Source organism: Ornithodoros turicata, chromosome 5, assembly GCF_037126465.1.
Source record: "Ornithodoros turicata isolate Travis chromosome 5, ASM3712646v1, whole genome shotgun sequence".
Lineage (NCBI taxonomy): Eukaryota > Metazoa > Arthropoda > Arachnida > Ixodida > Argasidae > Ornithodoros > Ornithodoros turicata.
This window is the reverse complement of record NC_088205.1, coordinates 3,484,878-3,503,995: the sequence shown is the minus strand read 5'-3', so window position 1 is coordinate 3,503,995 and position 19,118 is coordinate 3,484,878. Positions and strand designations below refer to the sequence as shown.

At 45.3% G+C, this 19,118-nt stretch overlaps 2 protein-coding genes across 3 annotated transcripts in view; one reads left to right on the top strand and one right to left on the bottom strand.

Moving 5' to 3' along the window:
• Positions 1–19,118, bottom strand: part of LOC135393807 (cell adhesion molecule Dscam1-like) — a 326,980-nt gene that overhangs the window by 48,005 nt on the left and 259,857 nt on the right. Inside the window, exons 12-17 of the mRNA XM_064624088.1 lie at positions 18,394–18,541; positions 11,948–12,096; positions 8,241–8,372; positions 7,092–7,259; positions 4,580–4,650; positions 1,438–1,678 (exon numbers count right to left, since the gene is read on the bottom strand). Of these exons, the coding sequence (XP_064480158.1) occupies positions 1,438–1,678; positions 4,580–4,650; positions 7,092–7,259; positions 8,241–8,372; positions 11,948–12,096; positions 18,394–18,541 (909 nt within the window). The remainder of the gene's footprint in view (positions 1–1,437; positions 1,679–4,579; positions 4,651–7,091; positions 7,260–8,240; positions 8,373–11,947; positions 12,097–18,393; positions 18,542–19,118) is intronic.
• Positions 9,813–19,118, top strand: part of LOC135393809 (uncharacterized) — a 207,583-nt gene continuing 198,277 nt past the window's right edge. For both annotated transcript variants that reach the window (XR_010422720.1, XM_064624090.1), the window contains exon 1: positions 9,813–10,078. Coding sequence is in view for 1 of the 2 variants with exons in the window: in XM_064624090.1 (XP_064480160.1) it covers positions 9,972–10,078 (107 nt within the window). In the remaining variant the exon portion in view is untranslated. The remainder of the gene's footprint in view (positions 10,079–19,118) is intronic.

Genomic DNA, 19,118 nt, shown 5'->3' with positions numbered 1-19,118 from the left:
AGAGGCCCTCAACGTAATGATCAACATGATTAATCAAAATACAACAAATTGTATTTGTTGTATGGTAGCCTATAATAGAGCCCTGCACGGGCCGACTTTTCCGGGCCCGACCCGGCCCGGGCGCATCTAAAAATGGCCCGACCCGGGCCCGGACCTTCATATTTTTATGCGGCCCGACCGGGCCCGGCCCGGTGACCCAGTGACTAGAGCCCGGCCCGGAATCTAAGCAAATAGAGCCCGGCCCGGCCCGGTGACCCGGCGAGTAGATCCCGGCATAGTATTTCCAGCCGCGTTTCTGGCGATTATCAAACAGATTTAGCAGTAAATTTATAAGGAGAGAAGACAAACATACAAGTGATGGTGGTTTAACACCATAACCGCACCAGACCAAATTAAATCCAGAACGTACGCGGGCATGGGCGTTAGAGTTACACTGTCAAGATTTTGCGGAGGTAGAGGATGCTGTCGACAAACTCCAGTTCATACCCCTCTCACCAAGCTTTGCCAAGTGATTGTGAAATACGTGTAGCAGTGTAAAGTGGCTTTCAGAATGTTCTAGAGGGTCGAATCATATGCCTAATGCAGTATCCCTTGCTTGTCTTTGCAAAATATGCACAGGAATGACACAAGCGCATGATGATATGAACTAATGCATCTCCATTGCGTGGAATTAGCTGCGTGGCCCGGCCGGGCCTGACTCTCGGAAACATATTTGTCGGCCCGGGCCCGGCCCGGCCCGGCCCGCAGCACACAGCCAATAACAAGCCCGGCTCGGCCCGCAGGCCGGGTCGGGGGCCCGGGCCCGTGCAGGGCTCTAGCCTATAATGGTGGCTAGTGGCTAACGCCGTTCCAGATCAACGTGTCTAATAATAAATATGTTTGCATTCGCGACCACAGGGGTAGTGTACCGCAACAGAAACGGTGAAATGTTTAATGTTATCACCATCATGTAAACGTTATGTTGTTGTTGACGACCACGGAAGTCGTCATGCCACCGTCATGCCATACACCCCAAGGCGGTGGCCGCGACACTAGTCTGAACGGGCATACTGGAACAGTTCGATTTTCCCGCTGCGGCTCGCAGTCATTTCACATGAGAAACAGAGGGCATGAGAACATGAGAAACAGAGGGCTTGCTGCCGAAACATTGTGAACCTTTCATGTACACACATGCGCGTACACTCAGTAAAACACTTAAAAAATGCTACACGACTCGGCACACGATGAGTCACGCGGCTTTCTTTTTAGTCAACACGAGAGTAAGTTTCGTGTACCGAACTCCAAGACGCGTGTATAGTATGCAGAAAAGAAAGATTCGATTGGATGGTTCACTAATTCATCGCGTGCGTGTAAAAACACCAGATTTCATGTGTACAGAATATAGAGAGACAGGAATGTTGCATTAACAATAACAAGCCTCTAGCCACATACACATACCGTGTTCCAACGTTTTCGCTACGATTTCCTCGCTTGCAGGTCCAGACCCCGCATTGTTGAAAGCTTGCAGTCGTATGGAATATTCCGTGTTACGACGAAGGTTGCTCAGGTGGAATTCTTCGACGTCGCCGTTCCTGGAACTTTCGAGCGTCTTGTAGACGAACTGCTCTCCGGAGCGATGTACCTTGTAGCCCAAGTAGTATCCCTTGACTGGACTACGCCGTTGTTCCGATGGCGGAGCCTGCGTAAAATCGCTAGTCATCACGGATTGGTGCCATGGTGCTCCACTTCTTTCACTAACATATGCCACTAGTAGGGTGTCTCTGTATATGGTTTAACAGAGACATGAGCGATAGTCCATGCGTACTGGCCCTCCAGCAATGCGCTTTACTTGCATCGCAAAAACAAGTTTCCATATCATTTGGTCGTTCATGCACGAACGGCATATAATACCCCTGCTACACGTGCACTCTTCAATGATCATTGAAACCAATCGTCATTGAACACGTGCGTGGCGCCATCTAGGGTGTTAAGTGTCTGGGAACACTAACACCCTAAGGCAGGGCAGGGAAGTGTGTGTTTCAGGGAACATTGGATCCAATGCTTTCTGCGAAGTTGACACGTTAGAGGCTTGGTGGCGCCACGCGAGTGTTCAGTGAGCATTGAATTCAATGATCACTGAAAACTGCCCGTGTGGCAACAATATAAATATCGGCCCGATAAGCCCCGAGTTCCAACCGGTTTTTATTTCCATGCGACTAGCGCTTTGATCCGCCGCTACAGAGTATACGACATCAATCGGGCCACTTGCTGAAGCAACAGTTTGTACCTTCAGTTTAACAATTCGTAAGCGAATTTGCGCTGATGGGTGCCACAAGGGTCTCTGAAACGGAGTTCTCTTCAATCCAAAGTAATTTACTACAGCGTTTAAGTGCAGCTGACTAAACGAAAGAAGAATAGGCAGAACACGTCTAACCACAGAGAGTGAGTCAGGCGTATACCCTACTACCCCTGCGTCCGATGAACAAACAGGTAGCACTTGAGATATAGGTGGTAGCACTGGACACCGTTAAATGTAATGGACATCGACACGACATGCATGGCAAGCAAAAGAGGGTTGAGTCGTTTTGCTTCCAGCGGAAGTCTTCTCAACAGCTGAGATCTGAAGATAAGGAAGATGGGCTCACTAATTTTGTAACTCATCTAATCAGTCAACAATACAAGATCTGAAGAGCGAAATGGGGAAACTAAAGCGAATGAGTAAATTGAGGATATAAGGAATGGTAGGCTAAAACGATAAGGAAGGTGGGCTCACTAATTCTGTGCCTCCTCTAATCAGTGAACAGTAGAAGATCTGATGAGCGGTTATATGATGAATAGCCCAAAATTTATTGTCCAAATGCGTACAAGATTCCTAACCATAAAACAGCTAACGCAAAACATGAACTGCGAATGCCGTTTCAGATTTATTTCGTAGGGACCCTGCTACAAGGCATGACTGGTTAGAAGAAGTTGCTCTAAAAAAGAAAAACAAGAAAAAAAACGAGGTGTCAGTATTACTTTGAATGAAAATCACTAGGGTATCGTAGGCAATTTCCCGAAACGCATCAACATTATCTCCAGCTGTGTGAGATTGTGGATGTCTATGTTCCGCCGCACATGTATGTGCCTGCTGGGTTGTTCCAAGCCATCGTCCAGACGCATTTTTCATGCTTCCCATTCTAAGCCATGTTGCGCCTACCGGTGTGTTAGGCAAGACCTGCCCTGGGGGGGGGGGGGGGATTAGGTATCTGCTCGACAGCATGATACCCCACACAAGAGCTTTGCGACGCAGTTTTTCGTCCTTATTGCGTCACCATAAGAAAACCACCATACGTTAGGCTTTGTGAACTTTTTCAAGGACGACGCGTTGCTTCACCTCCGACTTCATAACTCACCGCGGCGGAGATCCTACTTTTGAAATCCAAATCGCGTAAAGCAAAAAACGAAAAATAAGTAGTAGAGTAAAAATACGAGATACAGCGTGGCCTTAAAGAAAAAGCCGCGACACGGCCAGAATATCCCTTCAAAAGCTTATTCTGTGTCCGGGGCTTTGCGCTGTCTGACTTCTAAGTCTGGGTTTTATTCTTTTAGCGAAGTCAATATGGTACAATTAATCAAACCCAGTAAAGTAAGAGAGAACAAGGAGACGGAAGGGGAAGCACGAGGAGATAAGTCCTATCAATGCTGAGCAACAAACGGAGCGTGATCCTACAGCCGTCAAATTTTGTGGGGGTTCTTGGAAGCGAGTCAAATATTAATTGAATTTCAAAAATGTTATAGTGCGTGCCAAACAAAAGTGAAATACAGTGATGTCAAACCCAGTGCTTACATGCTGCTCTATGTTTAAAAGGAACAACGAAGTGACATTTAGCATTGCACAGAACATTGCTTGATTCATCAATCAATCAGAAACCGTAATGCATGATACGGTGTCTTGTCACTGCGCAATTAAATTCAGAAAAACAGCCTGAAAAAGCACTCATGAATGGTGACGACGCGACCCTGGAGGCTCTGCGCAATCTCCTGCCATCACATATTTATGTCCATGTGACGTAGTTGCCGCGACGGGAGCAGCCGCGTGGTCCCATTTCTCACTGAAAAATTCATCTGCGGCGGATACGGCGCGGCGCAACTTGCGGGGGGCTCTCTACGTCACGGAGTGACGTCAGCACCACTCATGCTCCCTCAAGGAGTTGAGGGGTTCTTAGAGGATGTGCACATCAAAGACTCGCGCTACAAGTCAGCTATAGGATAATTGTTCTGCGCAAGAAACGTTGTTACCTGCTGGTGTAATTCGCCGTAGTCAAAAGCGAAGAATTTATGGAGGGGGCCTTCACTAGTCATTAAATTGCTTGGAGATACATTGTTTTGATGACGTTGTAATAGACGTAATAGTGACAGTGACAAAAGTTGGCCACGTATGGGAATACCGAGCGAATACCGCAAACGTCCAGCATCCAGGATTAGAACGCCGTACTTTACCATCACTGATGTTAATACTCACAGAAGTGAAAGAACACTATCGGTTACAGGTATCAAAGGTGGCAATACTAATCGGCGTCATAGTACTACGTAATGAACACGACGAGGAATCACTTACTTTCCACTTGATCTTCATAGACCGTGAACTTGTGGGCTCGATCTGAATGCCTGTTGGTGGATCGCTTGGAGCTGTAAACAGTAAAGTAGCAACTTATTGGTACCTACAGTCTACAGTGTCTCATTCACGATATATTCTCCAGATAAGTACCCCTTTTGTTGAGCTGCATCCTTCGAAACAGAGAGTCTTTCAGGTGAACATATAGAATGTAACGAGGATGAAAGTCACTGAAAAGGTTAGCCAGCTGTAGGACTCAAACCCACATCTTCTCGAACCACACCGGATTACCGGTTTACCGGATTACCAGGGCTTACTAGATTACCGGTCCTACAGCTGGCTAACCTTTTCAGTGACTTTCATCTTTCGTCGTTAATTTCTTAGGCAATTTGAGGCCTTGTATGTATTTGTCCTTTCTATGTTGTTCCAGCCCTCAGAGCATCAGTTCGCTCATGTAGAATATGTCGATTATCAATGTTAATGTTACTCGCAAATTTCTTTGGGTAACTTGTATTCGTGTGATGATATATTTCTGCTTTGTAAGCTGACCCTGTCAGCTTAGCGGCACATGATCAGTGTATTTGGCAAGCGCCTTTCCATCAATCATGCAGCGTGGAAATAGGCCATTTCTCCCACGAAAAAATCTTGCCGTGTCTTTCGTGAAGACAGCGGATCGAAGTCTACGTGACGTTCGACCATTCCATCGCGCCATCACGTTGCCCGCAGAGTAAACTCCTCCTTATCGATCGAAGTTCCATGCTTCGTTCATAGATGGCGATATCACTCCTAAGGCGTACTACACGCAGAGCAAGTGTCGTCTGTGTGTTCTTTTCCGTGTACCGTGCTCCGGTTTTAATTCAATTCGTACACGCAGAAAGGAATCAGAGGGGGCAGCCCATTCCACTAAGAAACGTAGCCGAAATTGACGTCATTTGACGCCACTAAAGCTTTTCAGCTTCGGTTTTACGGTTGATTCAGTAGTTTAAACTCCTGAATTAGATGTGCCCCTAATGTAAAAATGACCCACAAAGTGACGTGTGCAAAGCTATTTGTTGTTGAGGAAGGAATGAGAGGCCTACTCCAGCGAAAAGTTATATTTGAGGGGAGTGGGGAGGCGAGCCGTGTGACGTCACCACTAATTCTCCGGCTTAAAAAAAAAAATAAAAATAAAACGAACGCACGTGCCGCAGCGTAGGACTGTGGATAATTTCGTCCACCTCGGGTTCTTTTGACGTGCGCTGGAAATCTCCGACATACATTATACCTCCTCCACATTACCTTACCTTACCTCCACATACCTTACCTCCTCCACATTGCTACCGTCCTCGGCCGGGATTTTACGGTTCCTCGCCTGGTTGTCCTGCACATAGTTTCGTAATTTCTGGATAGGCGTGACTGTAGCGTGTCGAACTGGCCCTGAAAGTGGCGTGTGCAGAGCCGCCTCATTGACTTTCTCAGGTAACGTGACCCTTACGGGGCTCCAAGGAAGCTAAAGCTCATCCCCTGTCCATACGTCACTTCCTCCCGTTTTTCTCTTCTCTCCAATACTGTTCCTCCATGTTTCTCATTGACCCTTTCTGGTAATGCGAGACATGATGGCTATAAAGAAGCTAAAATATACCCCCATCCATAAGTCACTTGCCTCCCCTCCCCCCTTGAATACTGTTTAGGCTATGCGACCATGTCCTGAAACCTTCACGATTCTAGCGTTGAAAGCTTGTAACGAACTTAGTTTAGAGCTTTGCATAGATGCATTAAGGTAATAGAACTAAGTATGGCAGAGCTCTTTCTTTTGAGCTTTCTGGCTTAGTGTAATATATGGAGGCATACGTTTAAGGCCGTCGAGGGCTACTAATATATTTTGAAGATATTAGCTATTGTAATGAATAAAATAGTGCGCGTTTTAGCCAGGGAATTCCAAATGTGTGATAGGGGAGCACAAGGCGAGAAATCATCCAGATGGGATACGTTGTGCGTGGAAGACGCACACAATGAGCATGATAGAGTCATGACCGAGGGCCCTGGCGAGTAGGACAAAAAGTGGCTACTGCTTCGCTTGATGACTCACAGGGGGCGCCGTCATCCAACCTCTGCCGATCTTGCACATGTGTACTGTCTTTGTGGTCGAATTTGATATTTTTATCATATCAGAGAACACCAATTCCCCATTTTTGCCTGTAACTTGAACTATGCGTATGACTATATGAACTATGCGAATGGCAGCATAGCCACCTGCGGGACAATGCAGGCACTACTAACCTATAGTTCATTTCCGTGGCGCTTGGTGGCGTTAACTTCCCGAAGAAGATGGCGATATCGATTATGTTCGTAAGCATATGGCCGAAATAGTTTTTTTTCTCAAATGAATCATCTGCAGTTCCTTCTGCTTCAGTTGAAATTATAATGCTGGGCGTACACTCTCCGTTTTAAAGAAACAAAAATGTTTTTTTCTTTCCCTCGTTATGTACCGGCGCTAATATTCACGCGATCGATATGCGCCATGAAGTGGTCTTACCTTCTTCCTTCGTGATGACACTCACTACTTCGCTGGGATTTCCGTAGCCCAGGCTATTTTCGGCTACAACGCGAAAGTTGTACGTGGTAACAGGATGTAAGTTGCGAATGACTGCGGACATATCGTTGGGTGAATTCCGGGTTGCAGTCACATCCGGAGTCCACTGTTCTGAACAAAAAGCGGACACAATGAAAGCTTGCACCAAATACACTCGCACAATGGATAACGCGCGTTAAAGCCTTTATCTTTATCCATCTAATTCATTCCACGGCGTGACCATCCTCTATTCGACTGCGCTACCCAGTGTGCAAAGTCAGATAGAGGGTAGTCGCGCTGCAGAATTATGTTGATGCGGTTACCCCTCGATAGATCTTCAAGAGTTCATGTCAATATATTTGGAGACATGCGTGGATTGCACATTTCATTTGCTCGTTTCATAGTTCAGTAACAGCTCACGTGCATGTAAACATTGGTACTATGTGAGTTATCAACGCAGGATGCATGCTGCAATTAGGGAGTGAAGTCAGATAATGAGCGCGCTCGCGTTCCGTCCACGGCCAACTTCTCTGATGCATGGTTTCACTGCATTGGCGTAATGTGTGCAGGAGAAGCAAATGAGTAGTAGACATTTTAGTCTACTACCCTTTAGAGTCTACAGCATACGGCACAACGCATTCGGCACACGCAGAGTTAGCTTGTCAGCATACACACAAGACCTATCTGCAATCTCTAAACCGAGAGCTTTATGGGGCCGACCGCGTCGGTGCGTATGTCGCATGATCAGTCGCATGTCGGTCCGTCCGTGTCTTTATAGGACCACATGACGATGCGCTCAAATTTTTTAACCACAAATAAACGATTATAAAAAAAAAACATTGAATGGCTTTCAATGAACGATTATTAGCATTTCAAAACGTGCGAAAAATTTAACGCCAACAATGGTTCTTAATCACATTTAATATTCATGGTTATTTTTCTTTTGTAACTTACTTATGTGTTTAAATGCACTTGGTACAATGCCCAATTTTTTTTATGCGACGTTGCGATTTGCATATTACGGCACGAAACACATGTCCCGCTCAGTGCACATCAGTGCACGAAGTATAACTGGGTGCTTCCCCTTAAATTCCAATCCACAGTGTATCCTACCTGAGTCTTTCTTGTACTGCACACTGTAAGCAGTGATGGGCAAATTTCCGCTGTACGGCGATATCCACGTGAGGGCTACACTCTGACTGGTCACTTCTTTGACGTTCAGATTACGTGGGCTGTCCGGCTTCTCTGCAATAGGAAATTAGTACACGCTATTTAAAAATCAGCTCCGCAGATCATTTGGCAGGCGAGGAGCTCCGTTGGCTCAAAAGAAGTCATGTCTTGAGCAACAATCAACGGACAGTGCTTCCTAGGCCTTCAGACGCTGCAGCGTTCTTGATGATATATTCAAAGATCTACTAAAATACTACGTGCCACACGGGCACGAAAAATGGCATTAACTGAGTAATGACCTAAGTCTTACTGCCATTCGTGCCGTACTATACGGAGATATTTAATGGCATTCGTCTGAACGGCATTTTCCGCTTAATGAGATCGCCACAACTGCCTTCGGGGATTACCGCTGAAAAAACACCATACCGCAAAAAAAAAAAAAAAAAAAGAGAAACGCCCGAGGGCACAATTATTGCCCGCGTTCTCCTCGAATTACAGATTTAAAAAGCCCCATATTTTTACTCCCCGAATCTGAGAGAGGTATTTAACCCGAAAAAGTCACTCACTACTTATAACCCTGTCACACGTCAAATCACGAATTAATAACTTTTGACACCAAGCAAGGAAGGCTCAACACGCTTTCTCAGAAAACTACCCTCGTTCCCAGTCGTCATATTGCCAAGTGTGGTCCTGATAGGCTTGCGTCTTGACTCGTGATACTTGGCAAAATGAGCGTCGTTCAAGGCACATTTCGCTAGTTTCGAGAAAAAAACAAAACAAAAAACATGTTGAATGTGCCTGTATATAGCTTCATATGTTCGGCCTTGGTGTCTTTATCATAGACAGTGACGTCATCTGCGAAAGACTTTTTTTTCCCTTCGTGTAGCTCGATGCGATACAAACGAATGACATTCGGTGCGAATGTCTGAAACCGAACAACGTAAAATTGGCATGCTTGTGTTTACGCTATAGTCTTACACATCCATGCGAATGCGTGCATTCTTCGAGAAAGCGAGTAGCAATATCATTAACGATGATACGCTGTCTATCGAAGTAAGGATCGCTGACTGTTTTGTGAAATGCAAACTGAGTGACTTGCAGCAAGCTGATCCAACGTTCGCTGCTGCTCGAACTTGCAAGAGGCGGAAGTGACGACATTGGCTTAGTTAAAGTTCCGGCTGAATATGAGGCTTTAGCCAGAGCAAGAATTAAGGAGCGCTCCATAGTTGTGCCAGCTGACCTTCAACGAGCAGTGAAACACGCAGTGGAGCAGAAAAAAAAAAAAAAAAAAGACGCTCTGAATCGACTAGTGCAATTCATCATTGGATAACAGACGTAGATTTTTCACAAAGGAACAAATACAGATGAAACGCGCCACGTCAGCATGCAAGAACGCGGCCTGCTGGCCCAAGCGGGGAGGTGCAACTCTTATCGCTGATAGCACCGCCGCTCAGATAAGGTACCAGACAACGAAACATAGGGGAAACGTGACCTGTTTTTGATAATACCGTGGTGTCTGCGTACCTCGCCACGTGGGATTCTGTCTGCGGCACCATGGCATTTCTCTGGAAGGGCTGGAAGCATGCAGCAGTTGCATGAGTGCGGAGCACGGTGTAGCCGAAGGATAGTTTAAGCGAGGACATTATCTCAATTTGGTGCGGCACAGAGTGGCAAATGTCAGCTGAATGTTATGATACGAAACCGCAGAGGAAACGACGGAATGTGAACGTCACAGGAATCATCGTTGTATCGCGACGTGAACATGAGTGGATTATCATTCGGTAAGTGCACCGAACGCCTTTGTCTGCGCAGTGTTTCCTATCCTTACTTTAACAGTACTTCCGGCTTGACGACGGTGATTATAGTGCCGCCGTATGCTGACTTACATTGAGCGAAATTGAAGCGAACCCTCTATTACATCTTCCGGTGTATTGCAAAGTTCGCTACAAGTTCGTCAACGGAAAGCAATAACATCGATTGCATCTAAGGCACACGCGATAGAAATAAAACTGTTTCTGTGGTGAGCGAGCTATTGCGTCGTAATGTTGACAAGTAGTAATTCTCTTGCAAGATAAGTATGCCAGGGATTTTCTCGCGGACACGGTTCTCTTGGGAGACCATCCGAGGCGTTATGTGATGCAAATAAGTCAGGTTACGCACATCATTATCACACTTACATTTAGCTTACACTGGCGTTCTCGAATAGCATGAATGATTTGGATGCTTGAACAACAAATCAAAATGGTAATAGTCGTGGCTTACACGTGAGAATCCAATGATCATCTCAACGAGCACTACCTAATCGACGTCTACTCATTGAAAGCGAGCGAGATACTTAAAAAAAAAACTGTACTGTTGGGGACACGGTTGTCTAAAATCTCCAGCAGTCCCCTATCCGCGATGCAGTGTTGCCAGGTCACTTAAGCGGAAATTCGGGAGGCCGGCGCCAGGAAATTCAGTAAAATTCAGTAGATGTAATAAAAACAACTTTATTGCAAGAGAACAGGGCGAAGCAGACGCCATGATGCGTCTGCAGTGCCGAAGCAAACCCTTCGCCTCCTTTTAAAGGGCTTCGCTCTGCAATAAACCGCACCGTACGGTACCGGATTTTATCTGATGGTGCTCGCCGTACGCCACAACCCTACTTCATCACTTCATCCGTGGTAAATAGTCACCACGGAAAAAATAAAAAATATGAGATTTCTGTTGTCCGCTATACCTTTCGATTCGTTAGTTTTGTGGCCCAACTTCCTGTCGTTAGATATGTTCAGTTGCGGGCATTGACTGTGTCGCACTGTGACCATCTATATGATTATCTGAACGTGATTATGTTAAACCCTACTCTGCGCATCCCTCTGCAATGGAACTACGAGAGGTGTAGGTTTACCCGGTGTCCTATGGAATATGTCTGTGTCGTCCATGTTTCTAGCCCGCCTTTGCTAAAGCTGTCACTGTTTACGGTATATGCGCATACTTCTTCAATGTATTTGCTGTAAGTTGTTTTACTTGGGCAGCTGCTCGCCACATAACACGTAGACCCCTTACTGTATCAAAAATCATTCCCTTGGGGATTTTTGTAGCACTCAAATAGTGCTCCCAGCACGAACGACATGATTTTCCCGCTAGTACGCGAACTACAATGTAATCAGACAGTGTCAGCAAACGTAAATTGGAGTTCGCAAAGCAAAACAATGTTTCAGGCAAAAAAATCAGTAGATTTCAGCGCATTTTGATCTTTTTTCAGTATTTCAGTAGACGGACCTGAAATCCAGTAGATCTACTGAAATTTCAGTAGACCTGGCAACACTGCCGCGATGTCGGGCACGAAGGAACTATACCATTACAGGCTCCGAGGTAAGCTCACGCAGCGCCACTTGTCGGGAGAGAGTACCATCGCATTCTCAGTGTCGTCTGCTAGAAAGAGCAGTCCAGCGCGGCCTCCTCTCGGGGAGGGTATTGGTCTAGTTCCTTCGTGCGCGACATCGCCGGTAGGGGACCGCTCCGCCACGGGCTGGAGACTTTAAACAACCGTGTCCCCAACAGTACTGTGACACGGAGTTTGTCACCTCAGTAAACGCGTCAGTGACAACGGTATATGGCATAGTGCACACAGTGGCATAGACATATAGTATAAACGTGGTTCCGCTCACCTTGTACAACAACCTGGAAGTTGGTTTCGTCCCTTCCGTAAGCATTGGATGCCATGCAAGTGAACAAGGATGAATCTCTCCGGTCGGCCGACTTTATGTGAACTTCCGACACGACCCGGTCAGCGCTTGTCGTCGTCGTCTCCGTATACCTGCACGTCGCAACGTGGATGAATACATTGTAGTTGCTGCTGTTCTTCGCACGAGCTAGTGGTGTGCAAGGACAACACGCTTTCGAGGGCCGTTCAAGGTCGACCGAGACATTTATTTCTGTATAGATACAATTGAAAATTCGGGAAACACGAAACTACGTCAGATTTTCAAAGTATGCACAGTGCGCATATAGACGCCACTGCCATCGCCGTGGCAACTCTTTGGTACAGCTCCCGTCAACCTTAATAACAACACTCGAAAAAATGCAGTCTCGTTTCCGAGCGCGATAGCAGCCACCCTGGGGGAACACTGGGAATATTAAGTGAACAAAATCCTTGCGTTAAACTAACACAATAATTTTGTTCAATCAAGATTTCCTTATGGCCCCAAGGGCTGCTGTAGTCGCGCTCGGAAACGAGACCATATTTTTTCCAGTGTTATTATTAAGGTTGACGAGAGCTGTACGTTTGGCGTAGAAAGTAGTGGGCTTTTGTCGTAGCCGCTGCGGGACATCTTTCTGGAGGGCTTCATCCGTATGGAACGTCTTTCGTCTAAGGTACTCTTTGAGGGGCCCAACCAAATGGTAATCCCTCGGCGGCTAAACCTGGGCTGTAAGGGACATCGGGAAAAACCTAACCTCCAAGCCCATTCCAAACCTTCAAATTCGCTGTGTGTTGCCGGGCATTGTTATGATGAAGAATGATCCTTCCGGACAACATATCCCAGACTTTCGTTTCGGACTGCGTTTCGCAGGGCACCTTGATCAACGTGCAGTAGCACTCGGCATTAATCGTTATCCCTTGCTCCAAGAAGTCCACGTGGATGAGAAGATGACATTCCGCATGTCCCAGAAGACATTTCCCGTGGGCTTCCAAGCAGACGACTGCATCTAGCATCTAAATTTTATTTAGTGGCGTTTTTTTTTGTTTTTTTTAAGCCTGGTGTCGCCATTCCATGCCACTTCTTTTTGTCTCTGGTATGAAACGATGCATCCAGGTCCCATCGCATGTGATGACTGATAGCAAAAATTCGTCCCCCTCGGGTTAAAACCGCTTCAGCAGCTGCTCAGAGACTGCCATGCGCGATCTCTTCTGGTCACAAGTGAGGTGTCGTATAACCCATCTTGTATATGTTTTGCGGAACAGTAAGTGATCGTGAATGATTGTCTCCGACACTAATATTGCGCTGTGCTGCAATGTTCCGAACTGTTACTCGCCGGTTCTCGAGGATGGCTTGTTCAACGCCTGCGATGTTCGCCGGCGTGACTGCAGTCTGGCAAATCTGTCCGTGTGGTTCATTCATCACGATATCCCTTCCTTCGCCAAATTAACTGCACCATTCATATACTCTGTTCGCCTTGACATCGTTTGATCCCCGTAAACGTTGCTTGTAATCTTTGTAATATCCGAGCTGGCTCGACGTTCTCCTTCACATGGATCTGGATCATGCATGCATCGCTGTCCCCCAGCTATAGATACACTGCTCTCCGCCATAATAGCTGCTGCACGTGCTACTGACCCGAGAAGAATTGCACTTCGTCTTCCGAAAGTTTTATTTAATTACGTTTACTCACTGATTGTTCTCGAGCAAAAGTATCGGTCAACCTTGAACAACCCTTGGATGTAGCAGACGCGTCAGTATTCATGATATTCATGATGATGATAGTGATGATGTTCATGATACGGTGTGTCACCCCCACTAATCAGTGCCGGAAATCGTATGACCCACCTTTATTTAAAACAAACCATCTTCTTCAGAAGAGTCACCCTCATTACTCATTACTTGTTTATTTGCGAAAATATTGGAAAGTGGTAGTCAATAGTGAGTTAAGGGATATCGTACGCTATCCCTTACGTACGCAAAGGCGACGGCGTACGTTATCCTAAAACTCACTATTGATAACTATCGTTACTGATGATATAGCTATCGTTATCGTATGCCCGCTCTACTCCTTAGCCCTGTTTTACACGAACGTTTTTCTCGTCCGGAGGCAAAACGGACTCATTAGAACCTACGGGGCTCGATTGCCCGTAGCTCAGACATGTACAAAATATCGCGACATGTACAAAATATAAACGCGTCGCGGGGCCTGGAAAGATTTTTCCGAATCTGTGGCCACTGATACCGTGAGTGATAGAAATCAACGTGTCGGCTATTTAGTCGTACCCAAAGTTACGACAAGTAAAGAAACAGACATCTTCCTCAGCAACACAGGCTTTCTAATAGTGGCGAATCCTGCTGGCCGTTCTAGTGCAGGAAAAGTTACACTGGCTTGAGCGTGCGTATGCACACGGCCGCTTCAATCCAACGTGTGCCGCGTTTTATTGGTCCTTCCGTTCACTCTTAGTTGTTTCTAGGCAACGAAAACGAGCGGACCAGCTGGCATCCTCGGCACACCTTAGCTGCAGCCCATCCTAACCAGTACTCGCCAACAGCGACGGGCACATGGCCATTAAGCAGCGTCATCCTGGCATACAGGACATCGTGCAAAATCACCGACCTTCTCTTCCCCATGAAAGATTTTCCCCCAGACATACAGACAATGCTCCATCGGCTACGCACGGGCTGAACTCACACCCGGCATACTACACTGCGCAGCACGAGAACGGCCAGCGTAATTCGAAGTCTTACGCATATTAAGCAGATTAATCCATTGACAGTACTTGACATAATACATTGTTGCCGTCTATCTCAGTTATGAACATTTCGAAACAGTTTCTTATTGAGCCGGTTGTTCGCAACAACATGAACTACAATTACAATAATCTATTACCGTATAATTTTATTTCGATCGCCTAGCCTGCGCGTTTACAACCTTTAAATTTTCCAACGTCTATTTCTAAAAATATTTTTCTTTCTTTTTTTCTTTTTTCAAAAAAATACCTCCATGGAGCAACGTTCCGCTTGCTTCACCTTTGCTTTACCGTTCGGAACGATCTACGCGCGATTCGTTCTGCATGATCATCATTGGTACCTGCCTTTTTTTATTGATGTCGTTCGTTTACAATTGCCCAAGTGTGACAGCTGCGTTTTCCCCTTCTCCCCTACACAATGCCACCTCAGCAAAGTGGCGGAATATTGATAATAAATAAATGATACACGACGAGTGAGGAAGCTTGCCATTTAATTTGTCATATTCGCACTCGCTGAGGAAGGTGCTGTGTTCGAGTCCCAACCACTGTTTTCCCTTGCACTTTCGTGACCCCGCACTTCTTGAATTTTACTTGCCAACAGTACGATCGTCCGAAATGAAACAAAAGAACTCCCGATTACTTATCCCGAAGCACGATGCATGATTACTTTCCGGGCCTACAAAGGCGACGCCCTTTGTAAGCGTGCGGCTGCTGCATATTTATTATAGGTGCTTGAACCCATCGACATTCCTATTAATGTGTATTCCCTCGAGTGCTGTCTCATTTTCTAGGAATTTCCGTTAATGAGCTCTACCCTACGCACTCCACTTTCTTCCTGGATGCGAGCGATGCCATCCTTTGATCCCTGGGTCGTCTCTTTCCGTTTGTCGGGAGCCCGGAGGCGTCCCTTGTTTTCCCGAGTTCAGTAAACAACGGAGAGCTGCACCTGCTGCTTGTTTATTGATCTATTATTCTTTCCTCGCCATCACAATGGACGGGGTTACGGGCGTCAATCCAAACAGTACAGTGTCATCATTTACGTTTTCGTCACGAAACGATGTTGACACCATCCCCTGGATGATGACTGAAGTATAACGAGAGAACTATGCGGAACACGAGAGCGCAGAGCAGCTGTTGTTTGTGGCATGCGTACATTCATGGTAGGAATAAGTATGAGAGTTGCTTGAATACGTTCAGTTTGTGGTATCTGTATAATAACGGTGATGGCATTGTCACATGCTTGTCACGCGTCATTGTCATGGGTGCTCGTGGGAGTTTGGTTATAGAACGCTGCGGAATTCACCAACTGCGAACCATTGTCTGTCGCAGACCTGAAAAGTTTGCTCTTGTTTGTGCTTAGGCCAACTTTCGACGTTCGTAAAAGCTGTAACAGAAATTCGAAAAAGATAACCGTGTGATGTGATGTGATAAAGAAAAAAAAAATGGGGATGCGAGTTTCGACGAAGCCGAACTGGCTACCCCAGTACACTTACACGCAGAAAGTACAAACAGGTGATGAGATGATGAAAAAACAAAGAGATGATGCCCAGAGAAGAATAGAGGTGATAATGTAGTTCACCATGTAGATCAACATGTAGTTCAACATGTAGTTCAACATGTAGTTCAACATGTAGTTCAACTTGTAGTTCAACTTGTAGTTCAACATGTAGTTCAACTTGTAGTTCAACTTGTAGTTCAAAAGCTTCGACCAAAGACAACCGAGCCTTTTTCTCCCTTCGATTGTGATATTGCGAGTTTAGCTTCACAAGCGCTGCGTGCGATACTGGTATAGTATTTGTTTATCGCTGTCCAGTCAATATTGGATTGAGCTCTTGTGTTTCTTGACTTCGATTGCCATTCACACTCAACTATCTGGCTCGCAACATGAGCTAAATTCGATATAGAACACCTGTGCTCAATGCTATAGGAAGCTGCAACAATGAATGATAGAATGCAAAGAAAAAAGGTCGCCATTCGACCTTAGAAAGCACCCTCAGTGCAGTGTTTTGTTGCAAGGACAAAACAAATCCTTAGCGTGTCTTCGAAAATTGGTGAACGCATAGGTGAACTATTATATTTCATACTTTTACGTATAACGCTGTTATAACTACCTATGCACCCAATGCACCCAAGAATGAAACAAAGGCGTACAAACAGGTGGTCGGCTTTTCAATACAGCCGGCATGCTGTCATTTACACGGGTTTATGTCTTAACCCTGCAGCACACTGACAGGACGAAGGGGGTTAGAACGAAAGGCAAACGTTTTATCTGCGGTCTCTTCGTTCTGACCCCCTTCGTCCTCTATGAGTGTTGCAGTGTCGCGACATGAACCATCATCAACTTCACCTCTTCCTCCTCTTGATGTACACGGGTACATGTACATATGACATGTACGGATGATGTACAAAGGGTGCAACTAGGAGGCGCTCAAGAAGGGAGTTTTGCGTGCTTGAATTTGTTAATATTGGTTCCGACGTTGTACAAAAACGGCGTTGCAGAAATTACGAACGTTAACGGAGAAGTAACGTTTGTACTGATCACTTACGGCTGCCAATTTCGTGCCTATTTTCGTCCCTTTATCGGTCCTGTTGTTAAAGTAGTTGTATTACAGTAGCAGTTGCTCGCGGAGATGATTATTTGCATCGTGGCTTACAGAGAATTCCCATTTGTCACGGAAGTCGCATTCATGAGGAGCGCAACTCAGTGTGCCTCTAGATGTGAGGCGTTTTCTTGCAAATCCCTTCATACGCTGAGCGCACAACTGTGTCTACAACAGAGGTGGGGAAATTACTTTTATGTACATTGACAGAATGGCGTAAATGCAGGCTAGCTGGTGGATAAATTCCATGATAGGCAAGCCTGAGCGATGGGCAAGACACGCAAACACACACGAAAGCTCAAAAGAAGGCTCGATTCTTTCAAAGCGTTGCAAAGCGTCGAGGTTAGTGTAGTTTCCCTTTCTTTTATTAATAACGCGTCCTGGAGTAGCCAGTCCCGAGTGGCTCGAGACTACCATCTCCATTTTTTTTTTTTTTTAAATCAATCAAGGCTCGAAGGCTTTTTGAGCCTTCGTGTTTGTGTTTGATTACGTGTCTTGCCCATCGCACATACTTTTATGTAATAATGCATTACCATTACGCGCTACTTTTATACAAAGTGATGCATTACATTACTTATTACTTGTTTGAGCTTAGTAATGGATTAGTAATACCATTACTTTCATCAAGTAACGGCGTTACTCTGGCATTACATTTACATGCTTAGGGCCTCAAACCTGCCACGCATTCGTTTTCTTCCTTGCTTTATTTGTTTACAGGTATCATTACATGTAATGTAATGTATGTAATGTAATGTAATGTTCTTCACTGGTTCATTGTATGCGCTGTTCTTCGCTGTCTCTTTTTATCTACCACTGTTTATTCATTGTACGTTATTAACTGATTACTCTGTATATACTGCTGTTATTCGTTCTATGTTATCAACTGGTTTCTCTGTATATACCACTGTCATCCGTTGCATGTTATTAACCGGCTTCACTGTATATACCACTGTTATTTACTACTTGCACTGTACATATCATCAGGTTAATGTAATAAATTTTCTTTATATATATATCATTACAATTATTTCCCGCGCATCGAATTTATAGATACCGAACTTGCCTATTATCGTTCTGTAAGTTGAGCACTTGTCTGTCCTTCGTCCAGGTGATGTTAATGGGTTTTTCTCCGTACGCCTCACATCGAACGTTGACGTCATCACCTTTCCGCACATTCTGGGAGCTGAACTGCGTCTTGAAATAAGCAGGTACTGCAAGTGAAACATGTGAGGTGTATCCTACGTTCCATTCACTAACCAAAAACATCTATCCGCGGTATTACAAGGCCGTTCCTGACTTACGTGTAGCTAAAAGCAACAGCCCGTACCTAGACCGTATCTAGACGAACGCTGTCAAAAAAGGGGGGGGGATATGTTTATTAAGAAAAAAAGGAAGGAAAGGTTCGCCAGGCAAAGAGCCGGCTGTCAAAAGGTTCCTTATGTTGCTTAGGGTAACTGTGACTTCGATTAAGTTCTCAGCCAATTATTTATAACTGAATTTAACAACCAGCGCTTTAGCAGCTGTGACGTCACTGCCTGTGACTTCCGGTTTGTTTGATTGGAATTTTGATTTGATTTGAATTTATTTAAACTTTACAATGCTTAATGAGTAGTACAATTTATACAGATGGAAGACCCAGAGGGAAAAGTATCCCGGTTAAAGGGTCTTCCGTGTGACATACAAAGATTAGAGCCATAAAAACAAATGCAAAGGTAAAAAACAATACACAAGCATAATATACGAAATACATAAAAACATAATACATGAAAACAATGCAAAGGTGAAAAA